This window comes from Galeopterus variegatus, unplaced genomic scaffold (genome assembly GCF_000696425.1).
Source record: "Galeopterus variegatus unplaced genomic scaffold, G_variegatus-3.0.2 Scaffold1424, whole genome shotgun sequence".
Lineage (NCBI taxonomy): Eukaryota > Metazoa > Chordata > Mammalia > Dermoptera > Cynocephalidae > Galeopterus > Galeopterus variegatus.
The window spans coordinates 207,252-233,846 of NW_007727535.1; the positions used below are offsets into that span (position 1 = coordinate 207,252).

A 26,595-nucleotide genomic window follows, 5' to 3' on the forward strand; every position below is an offset into this window, starting at 1 on the left:
TAGTTCGGGAACACGGCCTGCGCTGCTCGTGACCTGCGCTGTCCCACCCACCGACCTGGGAATTCTTTACGGGGTTGTTGTCCGCGGAGAATGGTTTCTAATGTCCTCAAACCGCCGCCTAGGCGCGTGCTGTGAAAGGAAGTGCTCCTCTGATGACCAATCAGCGGCGAGAAGTCGTTTTAACGTCCCCTCCTTTCATCCCTCCTTCTCCAGGCTTTGGTTCGTACTCCCGCCTCCCAGCGGCGTGTCTGCGCGGTGCGGCCCTTCCAGGACACCGTCGCCGCGCACTGGACGCGGGATACGGCGGCGATCTGCCTCCGCGACATGGCCGGCTCAGAGGCTGGTGAGTCTCGGCCTGGCGCCCTGGTGTGTGTGGACTAAGGCTTCGGGCCGGCCTCGACTGGGTCTGGGCTGCCGGCGGGGCTCTTGACTGTCAGACACCTTGTCGCAGTCGTGGGTTCTCTGGATAGGGGATCTCATCTTCACTTTCTCTTTGCTTCGAAGCCGTCGAGCAGCGATAGGGGGTGGGGGAGAGAGAGGGGCCCTGTGGCTGGGTGGGTAGGACACCCGCATCCTGGTTGCAAAAAGAGCAGTCGGAAGGAGCTTCCTCAGACTTGTATTGTCTGGGACATCTAGCCACTGTCAGCGTGTTCTCCGCCTGTGCATTGTGGAGAGCGAGGCCGTACCCACGTTTGTCCTGATCTCTTGAGGAACAGAATTCTTGTAAGATCTGTCAATGCTGCTGCCGCAGAGTAGAGGTAGCCTCTAGAGTTACCGGTTTTGTCTAGCACCGCTTTTGAAAGTGAATTGATTTGGTCGTTTAGGACGCTTTCATCCTTTCTCCAGGACAGCGTACAAACCAGTTGTCATGGTTTGGTCCGCTGGGAGAGAAATGGGCATGGGGAGAGTGGGATAGTGTGCATTGAAGATACACAGACGCACACTCGTTTGTTTCCAGAACATACTCGTATGTGTCCAGGATATACAGGAGATGTATCTGATACTGAATAAAAGTGCTTTCCCTTAAATCGCCAGACATTTCAGGAAACGAGTGTTTTCAAGCTTTCTAAATTATCTTTGATCGAGAAACCCTTAAACTTTGTTAATCGCAGCAATATCTGGGGGAGAGCAGGGGAGGAGACGGTACACAGGAAACTTCAACAATGTTGCTAATATGGTGGTTCTGAGCTTAGGAATGTTTTTATGTACTTCCTATGTTTTCTTTCATATACATCAAATATAATAAAAGAGAAAAACTAACAAATGCGTTAGTGTTGGTGTTGTCATTATTTCAGTTCTTAACAGCCTAAATTATTCTATTTGGGCACCAGAGAAATCCTGACTTGCAGAAGATAATTGGATGAAAACATGACCGGTACTATTGGGAATTTGAAGCAACATTCATTAATTAGTTTCAAATTGTTATTAACAAAGTGTCTTGTTTATGACATAATATTCCCACTTACTTGTAAATATGTTTTAACTAAAAACACCTATGTAAGGCTTGTAAAATAAAAACTACTGGTAAATAACTTGATTTTAGGTTGCAACAGTAAAAATTGGTTTTGCATTATAATTTTTCTACTATACATTGAAATTACAGCACTCTGAAAATCATCCCAAGAAATTAAATATGCGGGTACTTCAAAAAATTCGTGGAAAAATATAATTGAAAGATAATACGACTCTTTCCATGAATTTTTTGAAGTACTTTCATACATCAGGCCTAGGAGGATGTCTGAAATTCTATAACAATCAAATTTATCTTCTATAGAGTTCAATATCTGTTTTTGTAGGGGTTTTTTTTTTTTTTAAATATGTGTATGACTTTTTCTAGTGCCAAATATTTAAAAGACTGATCTTTCCCCCTTCTGTCCCAACAGAGTGGGTAACCATTGCCAATAACCTTCTTTTTAAATGTCAAATACACCTGAGGATACACGAACTTGAAGACTGTGATGCTAATGTTTTCATTGCTCTTTATCAATCCATTTTGGGAGAAAAGGTACCAGGTAAGGGTACTAAAAAGTAGGAGTAATTTATCTTAGGCCAGAAGTTTCTAGTACCTTAAGTTAGATCCTTTGGTATTTATAAAATTTTATGTTTTGTTTTTGTTTATATCTTATTTTTATCTAAATGTTGTATGCATTATCTTAATAAATACCTTATGGGACACACCTATGATACGAGGTACTTCAGAAAGTTCGTGGAAAGGTTCATATTATCTTCAAATTCTATCTTACCATGAACTTTTTGAAGTACTCTCATAATAGCCGTTACATATCAGTTTTACAGTTCTTGATTATCATAGTTTAATTTAATCATGCCTAATGTCTTGTGACAATCACATCCTTTCTATAAATGTACCTTCAAAGGTTCTAAAATTGAGTAGAACTTGGAAATTTGTTGAGTCCTTTTATTTAATCTGTTTTAGACAGGAGTTGATATTTTTACTTTAAAAACCTAATTTACCAAGAAGACAGTTAATTCATATGTCCTGTCATCTTGTAAGTTCTGACTTGCTTGTTTTTTTCAGAGGTGCCACACCATTTTGCTGTATCTCTGGTTAAATATCTCAGAGTCCTTATCCATAGATTCCTCTACTGCTTCCATTTCTTTATATAGTTTATAACCACTAAGTACTGTAAGATCTGTATAGTCTTTCTTCTTTTCCCATTGTTAGCATGAGTCACTTCCTGGAATAATGGGATGGCCTCTGCTGGTATCTTTTTTTTTTTTTTGTCTTTTTTCGTGACCGGCAACGGATCGCAACCCTCAGTGTCGCGCCCGTACCGGACCGGGACCGGCAACGGGATCGCAACCCTCGGTGTTGCCCCCGCACCTCGCTCAGCCAGTGAGCGGCCGGTCCGTATGTGGGATCCGAACCCTCAGCGGGAGCGCTGCCGCGCTTCCCAAGCAGCGCACTGTAGCAGTGTGCCACCGGGCCGGCCCCTCTGCTGGTATCTTTGATGCTAGTCTCAACCCTCCCTAGGGTTCATCTTCCTCAATACCAGAGTAGAAAAGTACATACTTGATATTAAAATATTTCCATACTCTGGTCTGTACTGACCTTTCAGACTTTTATAACAATAATTCCCGATAGGCTGTTTTAACCGGACATATAAGAACCCTCCTGGAACACCTGTTTTTTTCCCCTCGTGAAAAGCAGCCACAGTTATGGTTAAAAGTCTCATCTCATGCCTTGCCTCTCTTATTAGCCTATTAGCATCTCCTAGAATTTTGGAACACTTTATCTTTCTTTATGTGGTGTTTGTAGAGCATATTCTTATATATGTTAGGTGTAATAAACATTCAGTAAGCATTCAATATTGAAAAATAAGATTGACCAATAAATATTCAACATATATTCTACTGCATAGAATTAGGCTCTATTAACTTTACTCTGTAGCGTGTTCTGTTTGGGTGGAGCTTACCCTTTTAGCAGTTGAGCTTGCTCAGAAACCTGGTCAGAGACGGACAAAAACTTGGACCCTCATAGATGCAAAATTACTTGACTTTTTTCCCACAGACCTCATAGTTATTCCAAGGAGTCAAGAGGATGATGCACACAATGTACAAGCAGTGATTGATTCACTGGCCTTGGATTACCTGCAGGTCAGCTTGTCTCATATAACAGGTTGGTACATACTTAACCATCAGATAAGTACGCATCTTAGTAAAATGATTTGTTGGATAGAATCTTAGACGTTGTTCAGTCACTAAATGAGTGAGCTTATGGAATAGAGCAAACTGTAAAGCTGAGCCAAGACAATCAGCTGATGTAAGTAAGGCAACCATACATGAGAGCTCTTCATGAGAGTCAAACATACAGTTTGTGATGGATCTCAGTCTGAAATGTAAGTATCCTAGCTGGTAATTTTAAAGCTTGTTTGTAGTAGGTAGAAATTAGGAACACCTAAATGTCCATTAATAGGAACTGGTTAAATAAATTATGATAGCTCCATACAGTGAACTACTCTGCAGCTGTAAAAGATGATTGAGGATCGTCTTTGTATACAGTGTTCCATAGCAAGGGAACAGTCTCCAATATCTGTTGTGTGAGGAAAATGTAGTGCAGTTAAAATGAGAATGTGCAGAGTATGCTACTGTTTGTAAAAACAAAGGTAGGGAAAATATATATGCAGTTGATCTCAATTGGAAGGTCTGTCTAGAAGAATATACAAGAAACTTGTAATACTGATTGCTTCCAACAAGGGGAATTTCCCCTGCAGGACAAGGGGACAAGAATTTTCACTATACACCTTTTCACACTTTTTGAATTTTGAACCATATTATCTATTTAAAACATTTTTTTAATGTAAACTGTTTTTTGAAGCTTTTTCCAAAATAAAGTGTAATTTGCTGTATTCTAAAACTAAATATACCAGATATATTTATAAATACCAGTATTTGTAGATACAGGTTGGGCATCCCTAATCTGAAATCGAAAATGCTCCAAAATCCAAAACTTTTTGAGTGCCGACATGATGCTCAAAGGAAATGCTCATTGGAGCATTTCAAATTTCAGATTTTCAGATTAGAGATGCTCAACTGGTATATATTTTGCAGATATTCCAAAATCTGAAAAAAATCTAAAATCTGAAACACTTCTGGTCCCAAGCATTTCAGATAAGGGATATTCTAGTAAATTATTTCAAACTAATGAACAGAGGGAATGTTAGGGACTTAAAACTGTACATCAGTCACAGAAAGAAGGTTTGTACTGTTCATTTATTCTTTGAAAGTAGTTAAAGGAGATAAATGTTAATCAGAATAGGTCCTTATTTACATCTCTTAATTTGATATTGACAAAAAAAATTCTTACAAAGTGAAAATACTCTCTTAACTTTTTGAGTGCAGTTCTAGGTGAATAAATGTGGTAGATCAGTTTGGAGATAATTCATTTTGAGGGATAATCCCCGAGTTTCCTATTCTTTTTAAATTTTGAATCGCTTTTTCTCTGAGTAGGGCAATTTCTGGTATTTGGGCTTTTTAAATATACTGCAGCAAGGTTATAAACATACATATGTTTGTAGAACTTTTCAATGCAGAGCTGCACCCAACAAATCACACCTACCCCATGAAAAATTTCATAACTGCTTACCTCCTCCAGTAAACTGCAAAGCAGCTTTTTACACCTTGTGTTCTGTTTAAAGCAGTTTTTCCTACACCAAGAAGCACTGCATTGTGGCTGGCAATCTTTGTTGCTAGGTTGGCAGAGTATGCTCTGCATCCTGGAAACTGAGAAGTCTTGAGTATACCCTTGGGGTTATACCTGTGTATATGAAGCCAGAAAAACACAGGGCTGAAAAGGAAGATTTCTGGTTAGTTGTTTTAAACAGAAAAAAAAACCAAAAACAAAAAACCCGAAACTGTCAGACACTGTCTATCTTTATTATTAGTAGTGTAAGACATCACATTTCTAGTTTAGATTTGTTTTGCATCAGAGCTGAAGTTAGGAATGGCTAGATTCTCCCAAATATCATATTTCTGCTCTGCCTCTCCCACACTGGTTTGAACTCATGAGTGTGCCAGGTATGGTCTCTCAAAGCACCACCAGAGTGTTGCAAGAGTTAAGTTCCATTTATACCTGATGTTGATTGGAGTCCATTTTAGGTTACATTAAACATGTCGCGTTTCCATGCTTTTGCCAACCTATTTCTATTCAACATTTTTATTTAACATTTATTAAAAATCTATTATGGGCCAGGTACCATGCTAAGGACTGTTTAAAGATTAGCTTCTCAGTATAAAGTGGATGTGGTGGAAAATGAGGCCAGTGAGGTTGAGAATGAGGTGAGATTAAAAAGGGTTTTATATGCAGGGCTTAGATTTTAGAAAGGGAACCAGGGATGGAGTTTCAATCAGAAAAATGGTATGATCTACACAAAGTGAATAGAAGTTAACAAATGTGGTGGGAAAACTCAGGAATTTCTGATGAAAGTATCCCAACAAGTTTTTTGTTTTTGTTTTGTTTTGATATTCTGCTGTTACTATCTTTTGAACAAACCACCATCTAGAAGTAGGATCCCACAATCTGAAAGAGTTCTCTCTTGCCATTTTTTTTGTCAGCATAATAAAGTTCTACTTAGCTGCTTTATATTTCAGTGTAAATCTTACTAGAGGATATTTTCTTAAGTCCAATTATTTTGCTTCTTGAAAAAAGGAAGGAATATGCCAGTGAATTATTAAACACAATGTTCAAGGGTACCTCCTTTATTTTGTTCAGATATAATCAGGCAGCATGAAATAGATGTTTTTAATATTTATAGTATTATTTTTTCTCCTGGGTTGATTTATAATCCCTGTATTCTTGAACAGCATTTTCAGTGTTATATCCATTTCAAGGTTATGAGGCTTTCAGATTTCTTGGTTGAATTTTTTAATAGCTCTGTATTCTGTATTTAGGAGAAAATATAGTGAAAGGAGATAAAGAATCTATTAAGAATCTCCTAGAAATATTTGATGGGTTGCTGGAGTATCTTACAGAACACATCAGTGAAACATCTCATGAGAAAAGTAAGTTTCATAATGAAAATTTGGTTTGGTCTACATTCTGTGTTATGTCCTTTTTGCCTTTTATCTTTTTGCCTGTTTTTTTCATAGCGAGCAAAATCACTACTAATACAGTATACCTGATAAATTTCTAGTTCTTAACTGTTCCAAGTGGTTGGAAACTCTATCCTAGACTGTCATCATGTCTTTTGTTAACTTGGACGTTGCTTCTAAATTTCTTTAAAGCTAATCTATTTCTATTGAAAGCTAAATTTCTGGCTAAATTATTTATTTTCCTATTATTTTATGAAACTCCTTACTCCAAAATTTCGACATAAGGACTTTCATTTATATTACAGATTTGGATGTTACTGAGGCACCAGCCAGAAATATTGGTACATTTCTGTCTTCAGTCTACACTTATGTTGTGTTAGCCTGAATATTTTTTATTTTACTCTTTGAGTAACCCAGTTCTCCAAATTGTAACAATTTATTGTGTGAAATTTTGTTTTTCAATTATAATTATAAAGATCAATGTTGCCATATTGTTATACAAAATGGTTATTTAGACTCAATCAGAGGTGTGTAAGATCTATTTTTATTTTTATTTTTGTCAGCTGGCTGGTATGGGGGTAAGAGCTATTTATAATCTTTGGTTCAGTAAATCCCATTTCTAGGAATTCATCCTAAGGAAATAATAGAAGAAAGGTAGGTGCTTAAAGGTCTTTATTACGGGCTGACCCCATGGCTCACTTGGGAGAGTGCAGCGCTGGGAGCACAGCAGCGCTCCAGCCATGGGTTCGGATTCTATATAGGGATGGCCGGTGTGCTCACTGGCTGAGCATGGTGCGGGTGACACCAAGCCAAGGGTTGCGATCCCCTTACCGGTCACACACAAAAAATAAATAAATAAATAAAGGTCTTTATTACATTGTTATTTGTCATTGCAAAAAAAAATATATATATGTATATGTATGTGTGTGTGTGTGTGTGTGTGTGTGTGTGTGTGTGTGCATGTCACAAAAAATAAATAAATAAATAAAGGTCTTTATTACATTGTTATTTGTCATTGCAAAAAAATATATATATATGTATATGTATGTGTGTGTGTGTGTGTGTGTGTGTGTGTGTGTGTGTGCATGTGTCTCAATTTAAGATTAAGTAAATAATGCTATTGGTCATAGATGGAATAATATATGACGTGTTCTTACATTGCAGATTTACTCCAAAATAGTTCAGTAGCAACAGCAATTAACATAAATTCTAATACAAATTATGACAAAAAATTTGGATGGGCCATTCTCACATTGTTGATGGTGAGACCTATGCTGTGATTATAACATTTGAAATTAAAGTCTTCAGTTAGAGGTACAAGTGTACTTCAAAAAGTTCATGGAAAAATAGAATTGAGAGATGATGTGAATCTTTCCATGAACTTTGCAAAGTACCCTCATAGCTTCATAACTTTAATGCTGCTACAAAGATTTAAAAGCTGGAAGTGAAGATTGGAAAGTACACTACACTGGAAATTTATTTTATCTCAAAAATATTTGAGTATTTAATATGTGTTAAATGCCAGTCTTGGTACTCTGGGAGGATTCAAAGCTGCATGTCATGTTTATTGTTTTCAAAGAAACCTGTACTCAAGTCAGGAAGAAAGCCATAAGTACAACAAAAACATGAAAGGGGAATTAGGGGAGCATATTGAAAGTGAATAACATGTGGAACTCACCTAATTCAAGACTACCAGCAGGTGTTTGGATGTCCTGTGGCTTTTTAGTTTTCTTAGCAGCAAGGTTAAGAGGAAACTACCTCTAAATAAAGATACAGACAATTTGAAATGTTGTAAAGACAGAAGCAGTTTTTGTAGTTCAGCAGGTGATTGCAGGGAGGGGAAGGATGATGGTGCCTGGCCAATGATAGGACGGTGGGATGGCGAGAGGAGGACAGAACTGAGAGATACTTTTATGTGAATCTGGTGGTAGTGAAAGGCTGAGGGACATTCCCAGAGGCAGTTGGTAGTGTGTGGTGAGCTTAGTGGTGGAACTAGGAGACAGCTATGCAGATAGGCCTCTATATGACAAACCTTAGTCGGACAACCTTTTCCAAGCTCTGGTTCTCATCTGTGCGGTTCCAAAATATACTTATTTGGGAGTATTACCTAGAGCTGATCAGATTCTTCAAAATGCCAGTTAACAATAGTGGGAAATAAGTCTTTGCTGTCACTGGTCATGTCAGGTGTGCAGGGCAGTTTCTGCCTGGGACCTGAGCTAGCATTATCATTTACCACTGAAGAATGAGGGATTTGAAGGCAGACCATGGGTTCATTGTTAAGTTCTGCCCCTTACTGTATTACTGAAGCTCTCCAAGGCTGTTTTTCTCATGTGAAATTCTTTCATGGTTGTTGTGAAAATTAAGTAAGTAACTAGTTCAGCACAGAGTCTAGCTTAGAGGAAATGCACAGTAAATGTTAACTAATGTTATTAAAATGTTGCTTGGTGAATAGAGAAATAGAAAAAAAAAATGCAAGTGGATGTTTGAACAGCGAATCTCTAGAAATGGGCAGAAAGGTAAATCTGAATCATAGGAGATTTCAGCCACCTATCTCCTGAAATCACTACCTTAGTGAGTTTCTTCAGCTCGTGAAAGTGTGTATTCCTTAAGTATACTGGGGTGGAAAAAGGTTGAGGTCTTAAGGAAAATATTATTTAAGCCTTGATGTGGTCTGACTCTTAGCCTAAGGCATCATTGTCTTGGAGCTTGAAGTAGGTGACACAATCATGTTTTGCTGTCATCATGATTGATCGCCTCAGACAGCCCTTACAGATGGAGAGGTATAAAGAATAATAAATGAACCTATTACCTAGCTTAAAAAATAAAACATTGCTAATACAACTGTAGGCTTTGCTGTTAAAGCAGTGTTCTTGTTTCTTTGTTACTCAAGTAATACACGCTCATTACAGGTGATGATTTAGTTCTCTCTAATTTCACTTTGACAAGAGCCCAGTTTACCAGGACAAGTTCGGGTGTCTAACTGTCCTTACCTCTCCCTGCCTCTTGTATAGAAAGAGTATTATTAACCTGGGCTGTTTCTTTGGTATTAATCATTTTTAATCTGTTCTAAGCAGGTGAAACTGAACAGTGTTTTAAAGAATCCTGTCGAGGAGAACCTTTGGAAGAGCCAGAAAGTACTAAAGAATCTAAGTCATCATGGAAAAGAGTTTCTTTTGAGAGGTAACACTCAATGTCTGTGAATTTAATCAAAATAAGTTATGCTTTTCCTTCTACTAATAATTAAAATGGCACACAATATACCAGAATGGCACCCAAAAAAGCTGATATGAAAATTTTACTAACTACTCATTTTAAACCTTTTTGAGAGTTTTAAGAACCTTGAGCTATGTAAATACTTAATTCTCAGTGTCAACTCCCTACTCATTTTTTCATTTTTCCCTTGATCATCAAAAGTAATTCATCTTCCTTGCAGAAAACTTGTAAATTACAAAGAAATTTTTAAAAAGAAAAAAGAACATGAAATCTGCCATTCAGAAATAAATAACTGCTGTTAAGTTTTTGTTATATTTTTATCCTTTTTACTGTGTGTTTTCTTTTTGGATTTAGTTATATTATCTATATAATTTTGTTTCCTACATTTTAAAAATTTAACATGTAGTCTTTTCCCAAGTTGTTAAACTCTTTATAATAGTTTTTAATCACTGTATAACATACCATTCATATGAGTTACTAAACCATTCCTCTAATGTGAAGCCTTGGGTTTTTTGTTTTTTTTTTTTTTTTTATTAATTATTAAAAAAAAGGGGATACATACCTTCGTTTATTCCTCCCCTCTCTCCCCCAATATCTTTAGGATAGATTCAGAGTAAAAGAGGAGTTATCAATGTTTTAAGGCTATTAATAAAAGTTTCCAAATTGTTTTTCAAAAAGGCTGTGAATATTTTGACACATCCACTAGCAGTATAAAAGTGCTGGCTTCCTGCACCCTCATGAATCAATATAATTGACCAATATCAGAGTTTTAAAATTCATGCTTCTTTCATAGACAACAGGTATTGTCGTTACAGCTTTGACTGCACTTCTTGTTGTCTAGAGGTTGAACGTGATGCTGTTACTTTTTTTCAAATATCCAATTTTCAATTTTTTTTTTTTTTGATGGTTTTTGTCATGGTTTGAAAAGCACAGTCAATGCCTTGTTTTTTGGCTATAGAAAGTACGTTATGAAAAATGTGCCTCAAAGGAGACCATTGTAAGGTGAAATTCTTGACTTTATTTTTCATTATTAGATTTTTAAAAAACAGTAGAAAAAGTGCAAAAGTGAAATAATTCAAGGATATTTAGTACACAATGCCTTTCCCAGACTACCCTCCACTCCTACCCCTAGAATCACCAGTGTTTGCTATTCTGTGTGTGTTCTTCTATACATTTAATCCTTGACATTTCATACACAGCTATTCCCACCATCTATATATCAGTCAGAACAAATCAGATAAGCAACAAGAAGTGATATACAGCAAAAGGGAGAGTCTTTCCCTTTTTCTGCACCCAGCAATGAGCAGTCTGAACACCTGCAGGCTGTCTGCTTAAAGCCTTCACAGGAAGGGCCCTCTGTGGTCAGGCCAGGCCCTGAGTGAGGGGGCATCTCTTTCAGGTCCTCCTTGTCATCTGACATCTTGGGTGCCTCTTGGGATGAAGATGAAGGAGAATACACCAGTGAAATAATTAGACTTGGAGACACAGCACACACCTTTTCTCTAAGAAGTAATGGTGAGTGAGTAGTTGAATATCGGTTGTTGTTATTCAGTATGCGACTATAAAATATAAATAATTATCCTTAGGAGTGTTTAAAATTGAGAAGAATAAGAAGAGCTCTAACTGGACATCAGAATAGAAATTCCAGAATATCACCATTACCCACTAAATATGAACGATTATCTGAAACGACTGTCAAGTGGGAGTCACAGGCACATAGGCAGATAAGTCCAAGGCAAATAAGTGGATGCAAGTCTGTCATGTGATTTGTGGGACCTGACACCCTGGGAATAGAATTCTACATGCAGCTTTAGAGTCTAGTCACACTTTCAGAATTTTGTTTAATTGTAGTTTACTGAACTGGTCGTATCACTTTTTTCATCATCTCAACTAACAAGTTCCTACGTTCAGTGGCCATTTTTCTCCCAGGCTTCAGGCCGCACACAGTCTACTGCTGATTCACAGTAGACCGAGTATCCTTCAGGCCCCAGTTATGAGCCTCCTACCTTGCCCTACTCCAGCCATCCTACTCCTGTCCTGCCTGCCTTGTTGCCATGCTCTTCTTTGGCAACATACTGTTCCCATTCCCTCTGTTGGGATGCTCTTCCTTCCTTTTTTTTTTTTTTGGTGACTGGCCAGTACAGGGATCAAACCTTGGGCCATGGCGTTATCAGCATCACACTCTAACCAGCTGAGCTAACCAGCAACCTTCTTCCTTTCCATTCCTGGCAAACTCGCCCTGCAGTGCCCAGCCTCCCCCACCTGCCTCAGGCTCTGAGGCTCTACAGTGTGGCCTTCTCTCTCTGTTTAACACCATTCACACATTGCATGGTAACTTAGAGTTTGTCTGTTATGTACATTGTGAATTTCAGAGACAGTAGCTACATCATCAGACACTGTTTAACTAAGTAAAATATATAGTAAAATTATTCTTTTTCATCTTAGTGTTCCAAAGTTTAGCAAAGCACCAGGCCACTGGAAATATATTTTAAACGGAAGGGAAAGAATGCCAGAGTGGAATTGGGTACATTAAATTGGCAATCAAGTGGTCTTCTGATGCAGACTCTGCTGCTAGCTGTGCGACTTTGGACAAGGCTCTTACCTTTTCTGAGCCCCCGTTTCTTCAAGTGTGAAATTAGAGAATCTGACTAAACTATCTCTGAAGTCCCTTTTAGAATTAATAGTCTGATTCCCAGAAATAGACAGTGTGTTCCAAGGAATTATGTTCAAAGAACCTAAGTCTGGAAAGTCAGACAGAAGACCAAAGACATATGCTTGCCATTGGAATAGGCAAAGTAATAGAATGATTAGAGTCAAGTGTAGGTAATATAAGAATGTTTCTTGAAGGAAGAGTATCAGGTGGATTTACAGGAGATGGAGGGGATGGTGATTTTAGAAATGGGTTCTGTGATGTCAAGTACCATGTAAAAAGGTGTGACTAAAAAACGAATTACTTGTTTTCAAAGAATAGGTAGAGAGAGGAATTGTGCTTAAGAGCAATACAATTAACACAAAAGAGAAAAGGTTGAGAGAGAGGCCTGGCAAAGGTGTTTGGGTTTGATGTGATAAAAGGGCTTATGGCATCTTCCTTTTATATTTATAGTTAAAACATCTGATAACTGTGATACACGTTCATGGGCTTGTAATTTAGATTTCAGTTTCTGGACTGTAGATCTTTGATTGTGATACTAGCAAAGACCCGTAAGTCATATCTCTTCATACCTAGAGATATGTCCTCCCCCATGCCAGCCAGCTGCCAAGAGAGAGAGAGGCCCACATGGTAGTCAGCATTTCTACAACTCCAGCACCTATTTTTTCTAAAGCAAAATAATGAAACATTATATAAAACTTTGCTTTTAAGTTGTGTAAATGATTTTGGGCTACAGAACTGTATCTTGCTATCTGATAGTTATTAAAAATAATTGATATTTTAAGCAATTATACCAACATAGTTCTTTCAACGTGTTATTCCTGAAATTTTTATTCCCTGATTATGAAACTCCTGGCTTTTAGTATAATATTTAGCAAACTATTTTGATAGTTTAAAAGTTTACCTTTAATATGTTCTTTCCTAGGTGCCCAAAGTCCTAATGAAATGAAGTCTAAAAAAGCCTCAGCCTCACCAAGCTCTAAACCACGTGAAGATGTGTTGAACCCTCCCTCATCTAGTTTTTTGTCCAACCATAGGACATCCTTTGTTGAAGACAGTGAGTTGTGATGGGTTATTAGTTCTTTAGACCACTGCTTAGTTGGGGAACATAGTTCCTGGGATAATTGCTGTTCCTATTAGCCTTTTTACTTTTGTTGCTCTAAACTTTATAAAATTCTGTTTGGCTTTACATGATCTTATTTGTTAATGTTTGCTATTAATTATGAGCTCTGATTTCTTCTCAAGGTGGTCTTTAGTTACATATTTTTGCATGCACTATTTTATTATCAAAATCCTCTCTCAAAGACTTTTGTTTTTGTTTTTTGTTTTTTTTTTTTTTTGTCTTTTTGTTCCGTGTCCGGCAATGGATCGCAACCCTCAGTGTTGCCCCCGTACCGGACCAGGGACCGGCAACGGGATTGCAAACCTCGGTGTTGCTCCCACGCCTCGCTCAGCCAGTGAGCGGGAGCCGGTCTGTATGTGGGATCCGAACCCTCGGGCGGCAGCACCGCCGCGCCTCCTAAGCGGCGCACTATCCAGTGCGCCACTGGGCCGGCCCTCCATGTTTTCTCTTTTAAATTAATTAGTCTTGCTAAGGGTTAATACATTTTATTACCTTTTTTGTTTTTCAAAGAACCAACTTTTGGTATTTTCATTTCTCTATTATTTGCCTGATATCTATTTTATGGAAATATTTCATATGTTTCTATTTCATTTTTGTTCTTTTCTGTACTATTTCTTCTACATTCTTTGGGCTTAATTTGTTGTTTCTTTTTTTTCTGCGTTTTTTTAAGGACAGTACGAGTCTCTTAAACATTCGTGTGCCAGTTGGTCATCTTCAAATTATTAGTGAATGACAAACTATAGTAACTTGAAAAATATTATTGTTCTCTTGTTATCTTTGGAATTTCCATAGGGTAATATTACATAAAATCATTGTTAATGGCTAGTTTTCTAATATGTGGATGAACCATAACTTACATAGCCACTCTTCAAGCCATTTCGGTTGCTTCTAATTTTTTATTACTATTTTTAAATAACTTCTAGGGAACATTTTTATGATAATAACATTAAAATTACATTCATTCTGATTTAAACAGATCCCTACTTGTTTGCTGAGGATGGGTTTCTGGTATAATTTTTATTTTCTGTGCTTTATTTTAATCAAGTTTAAAAAATATTTCTATCTTTTTTTTTGTGGCTGGCCAGTACATGGATTGAACCCTGGACGTTGATGTTATCAGCACCATGCTCTAACTAAAACATATTTCTAATTAATGTGTGTGAACGTGTTTATATAGGCATGTGTGTATATAAAATGATTTACTTCTTAGAATTTTGTCATAATGTCTACTTTATTTGTCTCACTAGTGGAAACCCCTTCTGCGAGTATGATCCCAAGCGCAAGGAAGCTAGGGGAGCCTATCCGAGCAGCTATTCCTTTACATCCACCCTACCACCCTTCAGAGCCTCGAGCACCCTGCCCCATAGGAAAAGAATACTTGCGTACAAGTCATCGCTGTCCTGCTGTGACTTCTACTGGCGAACACACAGCATTTTCTGTGGTAAGTGCAAAAGCTTGCTTTCCATTGGATAGAAGCCCATATTTTTAAAGAGGTCTCTACTAGAATAGTAGTCAAGTATATTGCATTAATCAAAGCATTGTACTTCTTAAAATTTACCTCTGTATACACCTGCATGTTTTTGTTCTAGGAAGATGGGGCAAGATGAATGTATAAAAAGGGAATAAGAGCCAACATATATTGAATCTTTATTTTGTGCCAGGCACAGTTCTGGGTACTTTACAGGTATTGAATAATTTACTCCTCAGAACAACTCCAGAGTGGGTACTATATTTATTTTCTATGGGGAAGCTGATGTAGAGAGGTTAAGTATCTTGTCTGAGGTTTCACAGCAATTGTAGAGTCAGGATTTGAACTTAAGCATTCTGGCTTCAGAACCCATGTTGTGTGTCCTTAATTAAATGACTAAAAATTTAAAAAATATCAGAATGTGTAAAAAACAAAATTATTCATCCATATTCCTGTTATCCAGCATGAACCACTGTTAGTATCTTGGCCTATTTGCCTCTACTCTTCTTTGAGAAAAAAAAAAAAATCCCTTTTTATAGTCATCCTGTCCCTATCCTCCTAGAAAGAACAGGAAGGTATGTGCAAGGGTGAATTTATAAACAATGATACATTCTCATTATTAAAAAATTTAAACAATGAGAAAGAGTACAAAGATGGTAATAAGCATCATTAGCATTAGGTGACCATCTAAACATTCTGTGCATCTATTCAGATAGGAAAGTAGATAGGTAAAAAGAGAGATAAAAGTGTGGGGTCATAGGATAATGGTTACCTTTGGGAGAGGCATAAGAGGGGTAATGGGAGGGCTTGTTATTTGTTGGTAACATTCTAATTCTTGACTTGGTGGCAGTTAAATGAAAGTGTTCATTTTGAGATAATTCAGAGTTGGATTTTATTTACACTTATTTAAAAAGTTTTTAAAATGTGATTATATTATAGTTGCTATTTACTAAGAAGAATTAAATTTTACTTTAATAGAAAAAAAGATACTGGAGTGAAGTTGAAGATATCATTAAACATCAAATAAATGTTTCTTCACCACAAGAAGTATTTTCTAAAAGATTCCATCTAAGGTTAAAAAAAAAATTATTGAAAACATTAAGAGTTTATATTCATATTTTGGGAGTTTTTGTCTTTGTTTTAATTGTTTCAGTTTTGGACAGTCTCTGTTGACTCCTTAATACAAAAAATAGCGACTTAAATACTTTCCACTTGTGATTTGATCATTTTTTTCATTGTCTAGGTGTAGCCATAACCCCTGAAATTTCGCGTTTGATAGTCCCTCACATGCCTTTATATTTAAATGGCACCATGAGCCACATTTGTTCTCGGAGCACAAGTTCATGGACATTGCTCCAGTCCTTTGGCATTGGGTGTCAGTGGGGTATTTGACAAGTGCATTTAAAGACAAACATGGAGATTGAAGGGACCTAGCTTTGTACCACAGGTCCTTCCTTCCTGACCCCCCAAAAAGTTCTTATGTGTCTTCTTTATAGCTTTTTAAAATCAACTTTTTTTTTCCTGTTTTTCATAGGAACCAGATGATAGAGTTTTCTTAACTTCCAAGTTGCCTAAAGAGAGCAAACAAGAAATGTGTTCAGCTCAGGTCCAAGACCCTAGGACAAGGAAGCTTCCCAAAGGAAAAAGGTGACATTACTGCAGCCTTCAGTATTTACAATCTGTTTGCAAAGGGGTTTGAAAAGTAAGGGGGATGCTTTCCAAATTTAGCTGTGAAGACCAGTGTAAGATTTGTTAAAGCATGTATTACAGTTATTTTGAACTCTGTGTACCTGGCTACTTCAATGTCACAAGGTCACTTTTATTTCAGAAGTGAAAATAGAGCTGCAGCCTCGTCCTGGGATTCAGCTTTCTCCCAGAAGCCAAGAAAGAGGTTAACAGAACAAGAATTACATGCAGTATCAGAGAAACTCTCTCAGCGGCTCTCTGAACTAGATCGGGCAAGTCTTGTTTTGATTTTTTTTCTTCATCTATGTTGAGATTGCCATAGGTTAGTGAGCACTTAAGTGATCTCCCAATTGAAGGTGAAAACTAAGCTTAGGTGTTGGAAAATGAGTTGTGTCTTAGTTAAGGTGAAAATGTTCCATAAGTCAAGCAGATAGGACATGAACAATGATCTTTTAGCCTTTCATGATATAACTAGATTTGGTACAGATTTATTCAAGTTTTATTGAATTCTGATGAAAACTGAATCATTTAATGTAAATGACTACATTAAGCCATTTATTTTTAGATATGTCTGTGCAGTTTTTCCTTTGTTACTAAAGACAGATTTGGTATAAAATTTGACGGATCATTGATTTGCACACAAAACAATATTATAGTTTTTGGTATTAAATCCCTATGTGACTTTCTCTAAAAATTTATTGAAACTAGATAGTCCATAGCACCAATATATACCCTTTAGAAACTAAAATGCATAAACATCTGAAAACTTGTTATTAGTGACTATCACAGGAAACTTTTTAAGGGTTCTATCTATCTGCTCCTACCAATTTATATTCTGCTGAAATCAGTGAAAGATGTTGAAAATATTTTTCTCAATAGATGTTAAAAAGTGCCCTAGGTGATCGAATTAAAGAAAAGACTGACCATAAAGAAGATATTGGAAATGAAGAGGCAGAGAATGGAAATGCAGAGACATTATCTCAACACAGTGACAGCATCGTGGAGTGTGGGCCAAAGAAGCCAAGGCCAGGTACTTATCCCAGAGACACCCATGTAAACTACTTTGGCAGTTCCATCTGTTCTTCTGGGTTTTTTTTTTTTTTTTTGGTAGCCAGCCGATCTGGGGATCCGAATCTTTGACTTTGGTGTTATAACAAACACCATGCTGTAACCAACTGAGCTAACTGCCAGTCCTCTTCTTAGAATTTAAAATGAATTTGAAATATTTGAATTAACAGCATGAAAAGAAAAAAAGAAAAGTTGAGGGGAATTTGAATTCTCTGGGAAAATTTATCAAACTACCTTGGCTTTATAGCTATATTGAACTAATTGCTTTTCCTGAAAGGCATGAAGTCCCCCTCTTCACAACTAGCACACACCCAAGCACATCTATAACCAATGGCACATAAAAAGATTTGTGGAGAGAAGTGATTTGTTAGATCTCTTAGGCAGTGTGGAATTTGGAGGGCTAGATTTCTAAGTGTGGAAGAATCAGGATTGCTTAGACGATACTTAACTACTTTAACTTTTGCTTACAAGCATGCTGTTTTATAAGTTATTTATAAAATATGTATTTATAAAATATGTATATATACTTACATCCCACCTCCTCAGACCTAGATGGGAAAAGGATAACACACACACTGCTCAGATGATTTACCTTTGCCCTCTGCCCTTTCTCCCTCCACCACCAAGAGCACTTTCCATAGGCCTTTGTGCGCTGGAGGCATTCCACATGTGGAATTCAATTCAAAGTTGAATTGAATATAGAACCTAAGTACTTCTTTGAGACAGTACCTATTTATGTGCATTTGTCTGTTTACTTGGTGCGACTAAGCATACAAATCACAAATTAATTGTAGGCAAAAGTACACTTAGCACATTCACTCATCACTCTGTTTGGATTTCAGAACCAACTATTTGGTTTACAGCTTGATGTTTCTGGCTCTCAGGAACTAATGGTACATGTCTTTTCTGTGTTGCAGGACTTTCCATGCATAGAAAGTCACTCTACAGATCCCATTCTCTCTCTCCATCTCCAGTCAACAAACACAAACAGCCTCACATGGAGAGAAAATGGCAGCACAGGCCAAAAGAAACAGATATCCGCCAATTCCAAGCAAAGGTACTTCCCCGTCTTTTGTCTGCCATTGAATAGCAGGCAGTGCCATCTCCCTCAGCCAAATGCTACAATGAACACGTTATTGATTAAAGGCTTAAAATGTATTTAATATTCTTGAGTCGAGTAGATGGGAGAGATTATGTGACATAGTTTACGTCCCCCTTGGGGAGCATAAAATTACACTCATGAAACTCTCAAGAAAATAACCTGGTCCACATGTAGCTTAGTGTTCAGTGGAGTAAGAAAGAGGAGATCAGTGTGGGTTGGTGTTTTCAGAGAAAGCTTCAGAGATGAAGGGAATTTGAGGTGGATTAAATGTGATAGGTCACTTGAGTTACAGCAAGGATGAGAAAGTGCCCAACACAGGAATGAGAGGAGGTCGTTGGGATTCAACAAGACCAGTATGATTACCAAGGAAGATGTTCTGCTGTGGAACAGGGGTTTTGAAATGTGTGAATTTAGAACACAAGTTGTTTGCTATAGTAGGTTTTATAGTGGTTTTATAATGTAGAAGGATTTATCATGGTGAAAAACTGAAACTAATTTAGATGTTTTACAACAGTTACATTCAGTATGTAACTCAGCAGGTAACTTCTACTCAGGGGAATATCAAAATAATTATAAAAACTGTGAGAATAAGAAAAATGCGCTGTCAAATTTCACTTTATGTCCCAATTACATATCTATTAAAATAATGTGTATTTATGATACAGAGCCTGAAAGAAATTAAAAAAAAAAAAAAAAAGCAAGTGAACTTGATATTTCAGGGGTGGCAAGATTGTAGGTGAATTTTTTTCCTTCATTTTCACTTCTATATGTTTTTAGTAACTATAATATCATATGACGTTTTTCTCTCTAGGCACTAACTGAAGCATTTGAAAGGGAACTAAGAAGAAATAAAGTTCAAGAGAATATTGGACCTCTAGGGATAAATGACGAGGAGGAGGAAACAGTGGGTAAAAGTCTCCAATGTAATAAATGCCATTTAATCAGATCAGGGGAAAGTACAGAGTTGACCTTTTTAAAAGAAAAAAGGACCAAGAGGGCCTTAATCATTAGCTCATTAGGAAAAGGCAGGATTTCATTTTCATGATGTAGAATTTTCTCATCAAGTTGCTAAAATATGGCAAGACATGGTACCAAAGTAAACTAGCATTTTTTTCTTCCTGCCTAAAACTTCCATCAGTTTTTAAGGGTTTCTATTGCTTAGCAGTTCACCAGGGGTTTAAAAAATAATCTAGGGTGACAAAGTTAAAAGGGATTAAGAGAAGACAGAAAATCCCAGTTGCTCTATACCTGGTTCTAAGAAACCTAAAGCATACATTTTCCTTGCCTTTAAAAATGATGGTTACAGAAACTAAGTGAAAGCATGGGGAAAACGCTTATGCTAAAATGTTGATGAACCAAAGATATAAAGTACAATATGGTTACAACTAAGCATACTGTGTAGTTTGTTGAGAATTTTTTTTAATCTACATGGAAAAAGTTGATAAAGAAACAGTCCATCAAAACATTAATAGTGGTTGTATTTAGGGTGTGGGACAATGGTGACTGAAACTTGAAAAAGATTCAGTGCTTTTTTAAATTCAAAGGGATGCCAGAGGCCAAATAATGCCTTTTGCTTTGATAATACTAACCAGACTTTGGAAACTTGAAGAGGTTTGGCTGGGGATTAGTTAGCTATTTTTGTCAATATGTAATATTTAAGATGATGTATGAAAGAGTTGTTAGAGCTCTCTCATTTCTATTTTGTTTTATATCTGCTTCTAAGGAAAAAATATACAGAAACGCTGTTTATAAAGGAACTCCAAAACGTAGACAGCCCTGGAAGATTTACTCTAGAAAAACCACAACTCATAGTCCAAGAGGTGGCTTTCCAAAGCCAAATAAAGCAGTTCCAAGTAAGAACCACAAAATTATACTTTATGGAAAACTGGCAGCCTTTGAAAGTGTGTACCACATTCCAAGGACACAGCACTGAAAACTGACATCCAGCAGTTAGCTGCAGAGAGTTCTTCCTTTTATCACTGCCATATGGTTGGTTTTCTGTAAAGAGCTAAAACTCTTAAATAAGGAAGCACCTTCGGGAGGCCTATATATTGGCACTAAAGGAATGCAGGGCTACTAACCTACTGCTCCAGCTTTAGCCTCACTCTGTGTTCCCTCACTCTCATTGCTTTTTTTTGTTTGTTTCTGGGAAGTTGGTAGAACGAAAGGGATGTTTCAAGGCAAACAGACAACTTGTTCAGCTTCTGTGTGTTGACAGGTGTTGCCAGTGAATGTTAGAGTCTTATACAAGGAGACAAGGTCATGTGAAGTGCCAGGCTTCCAGCTACACCCCAAAGACTGCTGGCCTTCCAACTACCTCCCATTAGGCAGAGAACTTTTTTTTCTAAGCACAGGCCTCCCAGGAGGGCTGAGTGTTCAGTTTTAACACACACAGAGCATCCACCCACAGGTGCTGAGGCTTCTGAGCAGTTGGGATGGACTTCTAGGACCAGCACATCATGAGTCAGAACAATTGAGCTTATGTTCTTCTTTACTAGTAGTGGGCTTACTCCAATAAGAGAAGGAATGCAAAAATAGTATGTACATTTAGAATTGTTCTTTTCAAGATCAGAACCACATTACTTAGGTAAGCTCCGATCTACCAGGAAGGCGGGATGAGAGTTCTTGCTGGCAAGTCTCTCAGATTAAGAGCATCTTATTTACCTTGCAGTGCAAGTTAACAAACACAGTCTCCTGCCCCATATGCTGGAGCAGTTTCCATTTCTCTCTGTTTCTGGCCCAACACTAAGCAAAATGTGGAAACAGCAAATTGCACAGGTTGAACAGCTCAAAAAAGATGCATACAGAGAAGATCGGTCAAAGAAGAAACTCCAGGATGAAGTAAGTTAACTGTCAGTTTTAAGCATAGAAATATAAACCAGAAAGGGAGGAGCTTATTTTTGAGAACCAGTGAACGGCATATTTAACCTACTTGCCTTTGTGTCCCCCTTAAAGATAGAAGAAGCCCTAAGAAGGCACGACCTCCTTACTGCCCTTGTCAAGAAAGAATATGAACATAACCAGAGACTGGTATGTCAAGAACAAGTTGGTATTATAATTTTGAATTTATGTTATATTCATTTTTTTTATTTGTAGCAGCTGGGCAATGGTCCCACAGACTTTTACCTCTAACACTTCCTGTGGAAGGTCTAAGGCTTTAACCAAAATTGAGGAGTGGGGAGAGAGTTAGCAAGAAATTGGTAAAGGGCCACAAAAAATGATTACATTGTGTAATGTTAAATATACTAATTATCCTGATTTGAGCATCACATATTGCACACAGGTATGGATATTCAACGCAGTACTCCACAGTGTTTCAGTTATGTTTCAATAAATAAATTTTTAAAAATTGATGAGGGGGGGAAGCGCTGGGTACTTTGTATACACAATTTCATTTAGATTTTATAGCAAGGTGTTAAAGAAGATGTTTTCTATGAAATGAAAAAGCTGAGGCTCTGAGATGTAAGTAATTACCCTGCAGCTCACCATTATAAGCAAGGGGCAAAGCTGAGATTTTAATCCAATTCTGTCTCTGTGCCTCCACAGCCCCTTCTAACTGCCAGGTAGTTGTAACTTAGTGCTTTTTGCCCTCTCCTGTCTTTTGCAGGTCCCAAGTAGAGAGCTGAGGTAGTTGACAAGCCTCCATTATAACTTGGACTGGGAATTGCACTTAGAATGACAATATCCCCTACTGAGTATAATGAAGGGAGAAGACAGAGGTCAGGGACAGTCTGCCAGTGGAAGAGATTTTAAAACCTTTGGTTGAGTGTGGAGTAAAGATAAGCCATGGGAACTGTACTCCTAAACAATTCCAAAAAGCCACCTCAAGGACAACATATGGTACTTTGGTGTGGGGAGAAACACAAATATCTGAACACCTAAGATGAAGGCTTTATGTACGTGACCTCATTTCATCCTTACTTCTTTGTCAGTTATTGTCTAATTTCCTTAGTTTTAGCCTAATAGTCTAGGCAACTCAAGCTTTGCTTGGAAGTCTGAGAGTGCCATTTTCCCACTCCTTTTAAGCTAGCATCTGGGGGCGGCTTAGTGACCCCATGGTTGAAACAGGGAGATGAGATGCCCAAGACCACCAGGAGTGCTCAAAATCATTGCTGCTGTCTGCAGCAGCAGGGGCTCATCAGGGCTGCTCTTCACATGGAGGTGGTGAAGCTGCCAAAGGCTAAAGGGCTTTTTGTGGGGGCTGACGGCCTTTCCCACTCGATGCACAGGCAGTGGGCCACTGGCCCTTCGTACCTGGCTCACTGCCTGAAGACATGATGAAGAAGAATGGCAGGTGAGAACATTCTAGTCTGCCTCTACTTGTCCTTATCTCTTTCTCCCTTCACCTTTCCCTTTCTCAGCAAGACTTCAAGGACCGCATTCATAGACAGAGGTTGACCCAATCAAAGATAAAAGAAAATCGGCAGCAAACTGTTCGTGCCAGAAAATATTATGATGATTATAGAGTTCAGTTGCGTGCCAAAATGATGAGAATGAGGACCCGGGAAGAAATGGTAAATATGGCTTTTCTATCCAGCTCTGTTAAGAAAGTGAATTTTGTCTATTACCTTTCACGGCCACCTTCTTTGTGATCTTGTCCTAATTTGAATCCAAAATCCAAATGTCCTAAAATGCTTGCCACCAGAGTTCATACTTGTCTATGCTTCATTTTTTCACTCCACTGTGTATTCCTTGTCTATTCTCAGTTTCCAGGACCCCCATCTTAATGTGGAGTCTTAATTCTTTCTGACCTCCTACACACAGGTACTTCTCTGGTACAACTGCTTTAGGGGTTTAGGAGCGTGTTATAAAAGACAGCAATTTACAGTGTGATTACATGACTTAGAACTCCACATAAACTCAGGAGTAGTGTAAGACAGCTGTGTTGTGTGTTGTTTTCACAAGGTATTTGCTATCTCATCTTAGTCAAGCTAAAATGAAATGTATCTAGTTTGGGACCCCAAAAGATTAATCATCTCTAGAGCAGAACATTATTGTAATTAGAGTTAACTGGACTAAATACTCTGAAATACTTCTAGAGTAAGCTACTACTAAGGCTTTGAGAGGTTAAATAACTGGGCTGAGGTAATAATAGCTAATGAGTGCATGGCTGCCAGAACCACTTCTATCGAGAATTCTTACTAATAGTAATAGAGGGAAGACAAGTGGGCATATCCAAATCCTTTGAACAGTTTGTTTTACAGTGGCCTCCCCAAATGGTAACCTCCTCATCCTCAGTCGTGCACATGTATAGGAGCAGCATTTGTGTCTGCTCTGGGGTTCTTGCTCTGTCATACATGGCTGCTTGAGGATTCTTTTCTGAAAGCAGTAAAGAATCTTTGTGATACATGAAAAGATGCTGAACACCATTAGTCATTAGGGAAATATAAATCAAAGCCACAATGAGATACCACTCACACCCAGTAGGATGGCTAAAATAAAGACAAGTGTAGATGAGGATGTGAGGTTGGAACCCTCATGCAGGGCTGGTGGGGTTATTAAAATGGTGCATCTGCTTTGGAAAACAATCTGGCAGTTCCTCAAAAGGTTACCAAAAGGTCATGGAGTTACCATATGACCCCCCCCCATTTCACTCCTAGATATGAATCCACACAAAAACCTGTACACAGATGTTCATAGCAGCAGCGTTATTTAAAATAGCCAAAAAGGGGAAACAACCCAAATGTTGATCAGCTGATGAGTGGGTAAACAATGTACACTCATACAGAATATTATTTGGCAATGAAAAGGAACGAAGAACTGATACATGCTATGATATAGATGAACCTTAAAAACATTTTTTAAGTGACTGATAGAAGCCAGATACACAAGGCCGCACATGTTATATGATTCCATTTATATGAAATGTCCAGATTAGGCAAATCCATTGAGACAGAAAGTAGATGAGTGGTTTTCAGGGGCTGGGGAGAAGGCAGAATGGGGAGTGACTGCTAATGGGTATGGGGTTTCTTTCTGGGGTGATGGAAATGTTCTGAAGTTAATGGTGATGGTTGCACGACTCTACATATACTAAAACATACCGAATTTTTATATTTTACAAGGGTGAATTTTATGATATGTGAATAATATCTGAATAAAGCTGTTATTTTAAAAAACTTTGTAAAATACAATCGGTATATATTTCTAGTTGGGAAAAATGACTGCATTCCTCAATGAAAGTTTAGCATAACTTTACATTTTTATGATTAAATAACTGACAGATATTTAAGAAACTGTTTGAAGAAGGTTTACAAATTCAGAAGCAAAGATTACGAGACCTGAGACACTATGCCAAAGAAAAGCGAGACGAACAAAAGAGACAGCACCAGAATGAACTGGACTCAATGGAGAACTACTATAAGGACAAGGTGGGTTCACTGTCCCTTGCTCACATTATAATGTGCTTAATCCCAGCCACCTGTGTCAAAAGTCAGCTGAGTCTGTTGACAATAAACGTCGAGGTGTTGACTCAGAACTTTATACTATACAGGTTAGACTGACACATTTTCAAGATTAAAATTTAAGATAAAATAAACTGTGGCTTGACCACAGTACAGAATACCTATTACCCTATTTCCACTAAAATGAAGACTTTAACCCTATGGACATTAAGTATAAAAATTGTTGCTTTTGAACTACATAGAAGATTTGTTTTTTTCTTCCCTATAAACAGTTTTCATTGCTGGCAGAAGCCATATCACAAGAACGCCAAGAACTCAAAGCCAGAGAGAAATCTCAGGCCCAGGTAATAATTAACAGGATAGAAATAATTTGTTTACATTTTTAGGAAATAAAAAACTGTATTATACCTTTTAAGGGAATGGAGAGAATACTGATAAGAAAACCTGTCTATGATCCAAGACATTTATCCTGTGATTTTAAGTTTACCTGTTCAGTTTCTGTAAGAGCTGCTGCTAAGTTTTTAAAAATTATTGGTGGAGTTTGAAGAGCTGGAGGGTGGAGAAGGAATAAAAATGAGGGCCTGGATAAATGTTGTGAATAGCAGGATGACATGAATTCTTTTTTTAGACATTACATAAGGTGAAGAGGGAGCTGAGATCTAAGATGGAGAAGGAAATCCAGCAACTGCAGTACATGATTACACAGAATGACGACGACGTTTTCTTCCGGGAACTGGAAGCTGAGCGCTTCAGATCTCGGCTTCAGCTGGCTTCCTTTCAGTACAGGAAAAATCCCTTCCCATGACCTCACAGGTTGAAGTTTCTGAAGGCCTTTGTGAGGGCAGAGCTAGAATTGAGCCAGTAAACAGTCTAAACCAGAAAAATCATTTTTAAATGTCTCATCTATATTTATTCCAATACTTTTTACGAGGTAATTTTTTAAATAAAAATTGTTTTCTTAAAGCTTACTGCTTTTGACTTTATGCCCTAAAAACCTGAAAAGAGGGAATAAAGGTATACATTCTTCATTCGTTGTACTCATGCTAAAGCAATTAGCAAAACTTATTTGAGCAGCCAGTTCCTGAAGTCTATTATTTAAATCAACAAAAACAGTAAAAATAAAGCACTTGAGAACACACACAAAAATCTCTAATTCAGAGAAGAGCCAGAAATGTGGTCTAGTCATCAGAGGCGGGCCTTAGGGTTGAACCCAGACAAAGCAGTGTATGTGTATGTTTTTCACAACGTAACTGAAAGATGAGAGAATTTATGCATCATGGCTTCCATCAGTTGATGCAAGATAGCAGTGAGGCGAGGCAGAGGGTGTGAAGCCAG

The 26,595-nt window shown here is 37.7% G+C and overlaps 1 protein-coding gene across 2 annotated transcripts; it reads left to right on the plus strand.

Annotated features, from left to right (window-relative positions):
- Positions 1-38: 38 nt before the first annotated feature.
- Positions 39-26,228, plus strand: CEP95 (centrosomal protein 95kDa). Of its 2 annotated transcripts, none has more exons than XM_008576902.1 (20): positions 39-343; positions 1,884-2,012; positions 3,530-3,637; positions 6,409-6,519; positions 9,624-9,729; positions 11,162-11,277; positions 13,338-13,469; positions 14,783-14,976; positions 16,538-16,650; positions 16,832-16,961; positions 17,569-17,719; positions 18,675-18,814; positions 19,671-19,763; positions 20,583-20,712; positions 21,531-21,700; positions 21,815-21,889; positions 23,221-23,373; positions 25,081-25,227; positions 25,533-25,604; positions 25,889-26,228. In XM_008576902.1, the coding sequence occupies exons 1-20, from the start codon at positions 325-327 to the stop codon at positions 26,063-26,065; spliced, it is 2,466 nt and encodes an 821-aa protein (XP_008575124.1). In that variant the 5' UTR covers positions 39-324; the 3' UTR covers positions 26,066-26,228. The 2 variants fall into 2 exon arrangements, with proteins under 2 accessions (XP_008575124.1, XP_008575123.1); XM_008576901.1 differs by having other exon boundaries at positions 77-343; positions 9,621-9,729.
- The last annotated feature ends 367 nt before the right edge of the window (positions 26,229-26,595 follow it).

Excerpts from the sequence above, each read along its gene's own strand:
- CEP95 (XM_008576901.1), top strand. Across the intron at positions 11,278-13,337 it reads CTTTTCTCTAAGAAGTAATG|GTGCCCAAAGTCCTAATGAA; the intron begins GTGAGTGAGTAG and ends GTTCTTTCCTAG. Across the intron at positions 19,764-20,582 it reads ATGACGAGGAGGAGGAAACA|GAAAAAATATACAGAAACGC; the intron begins GTGGGTAAAAGT and ends TCTGCTTCTAAG.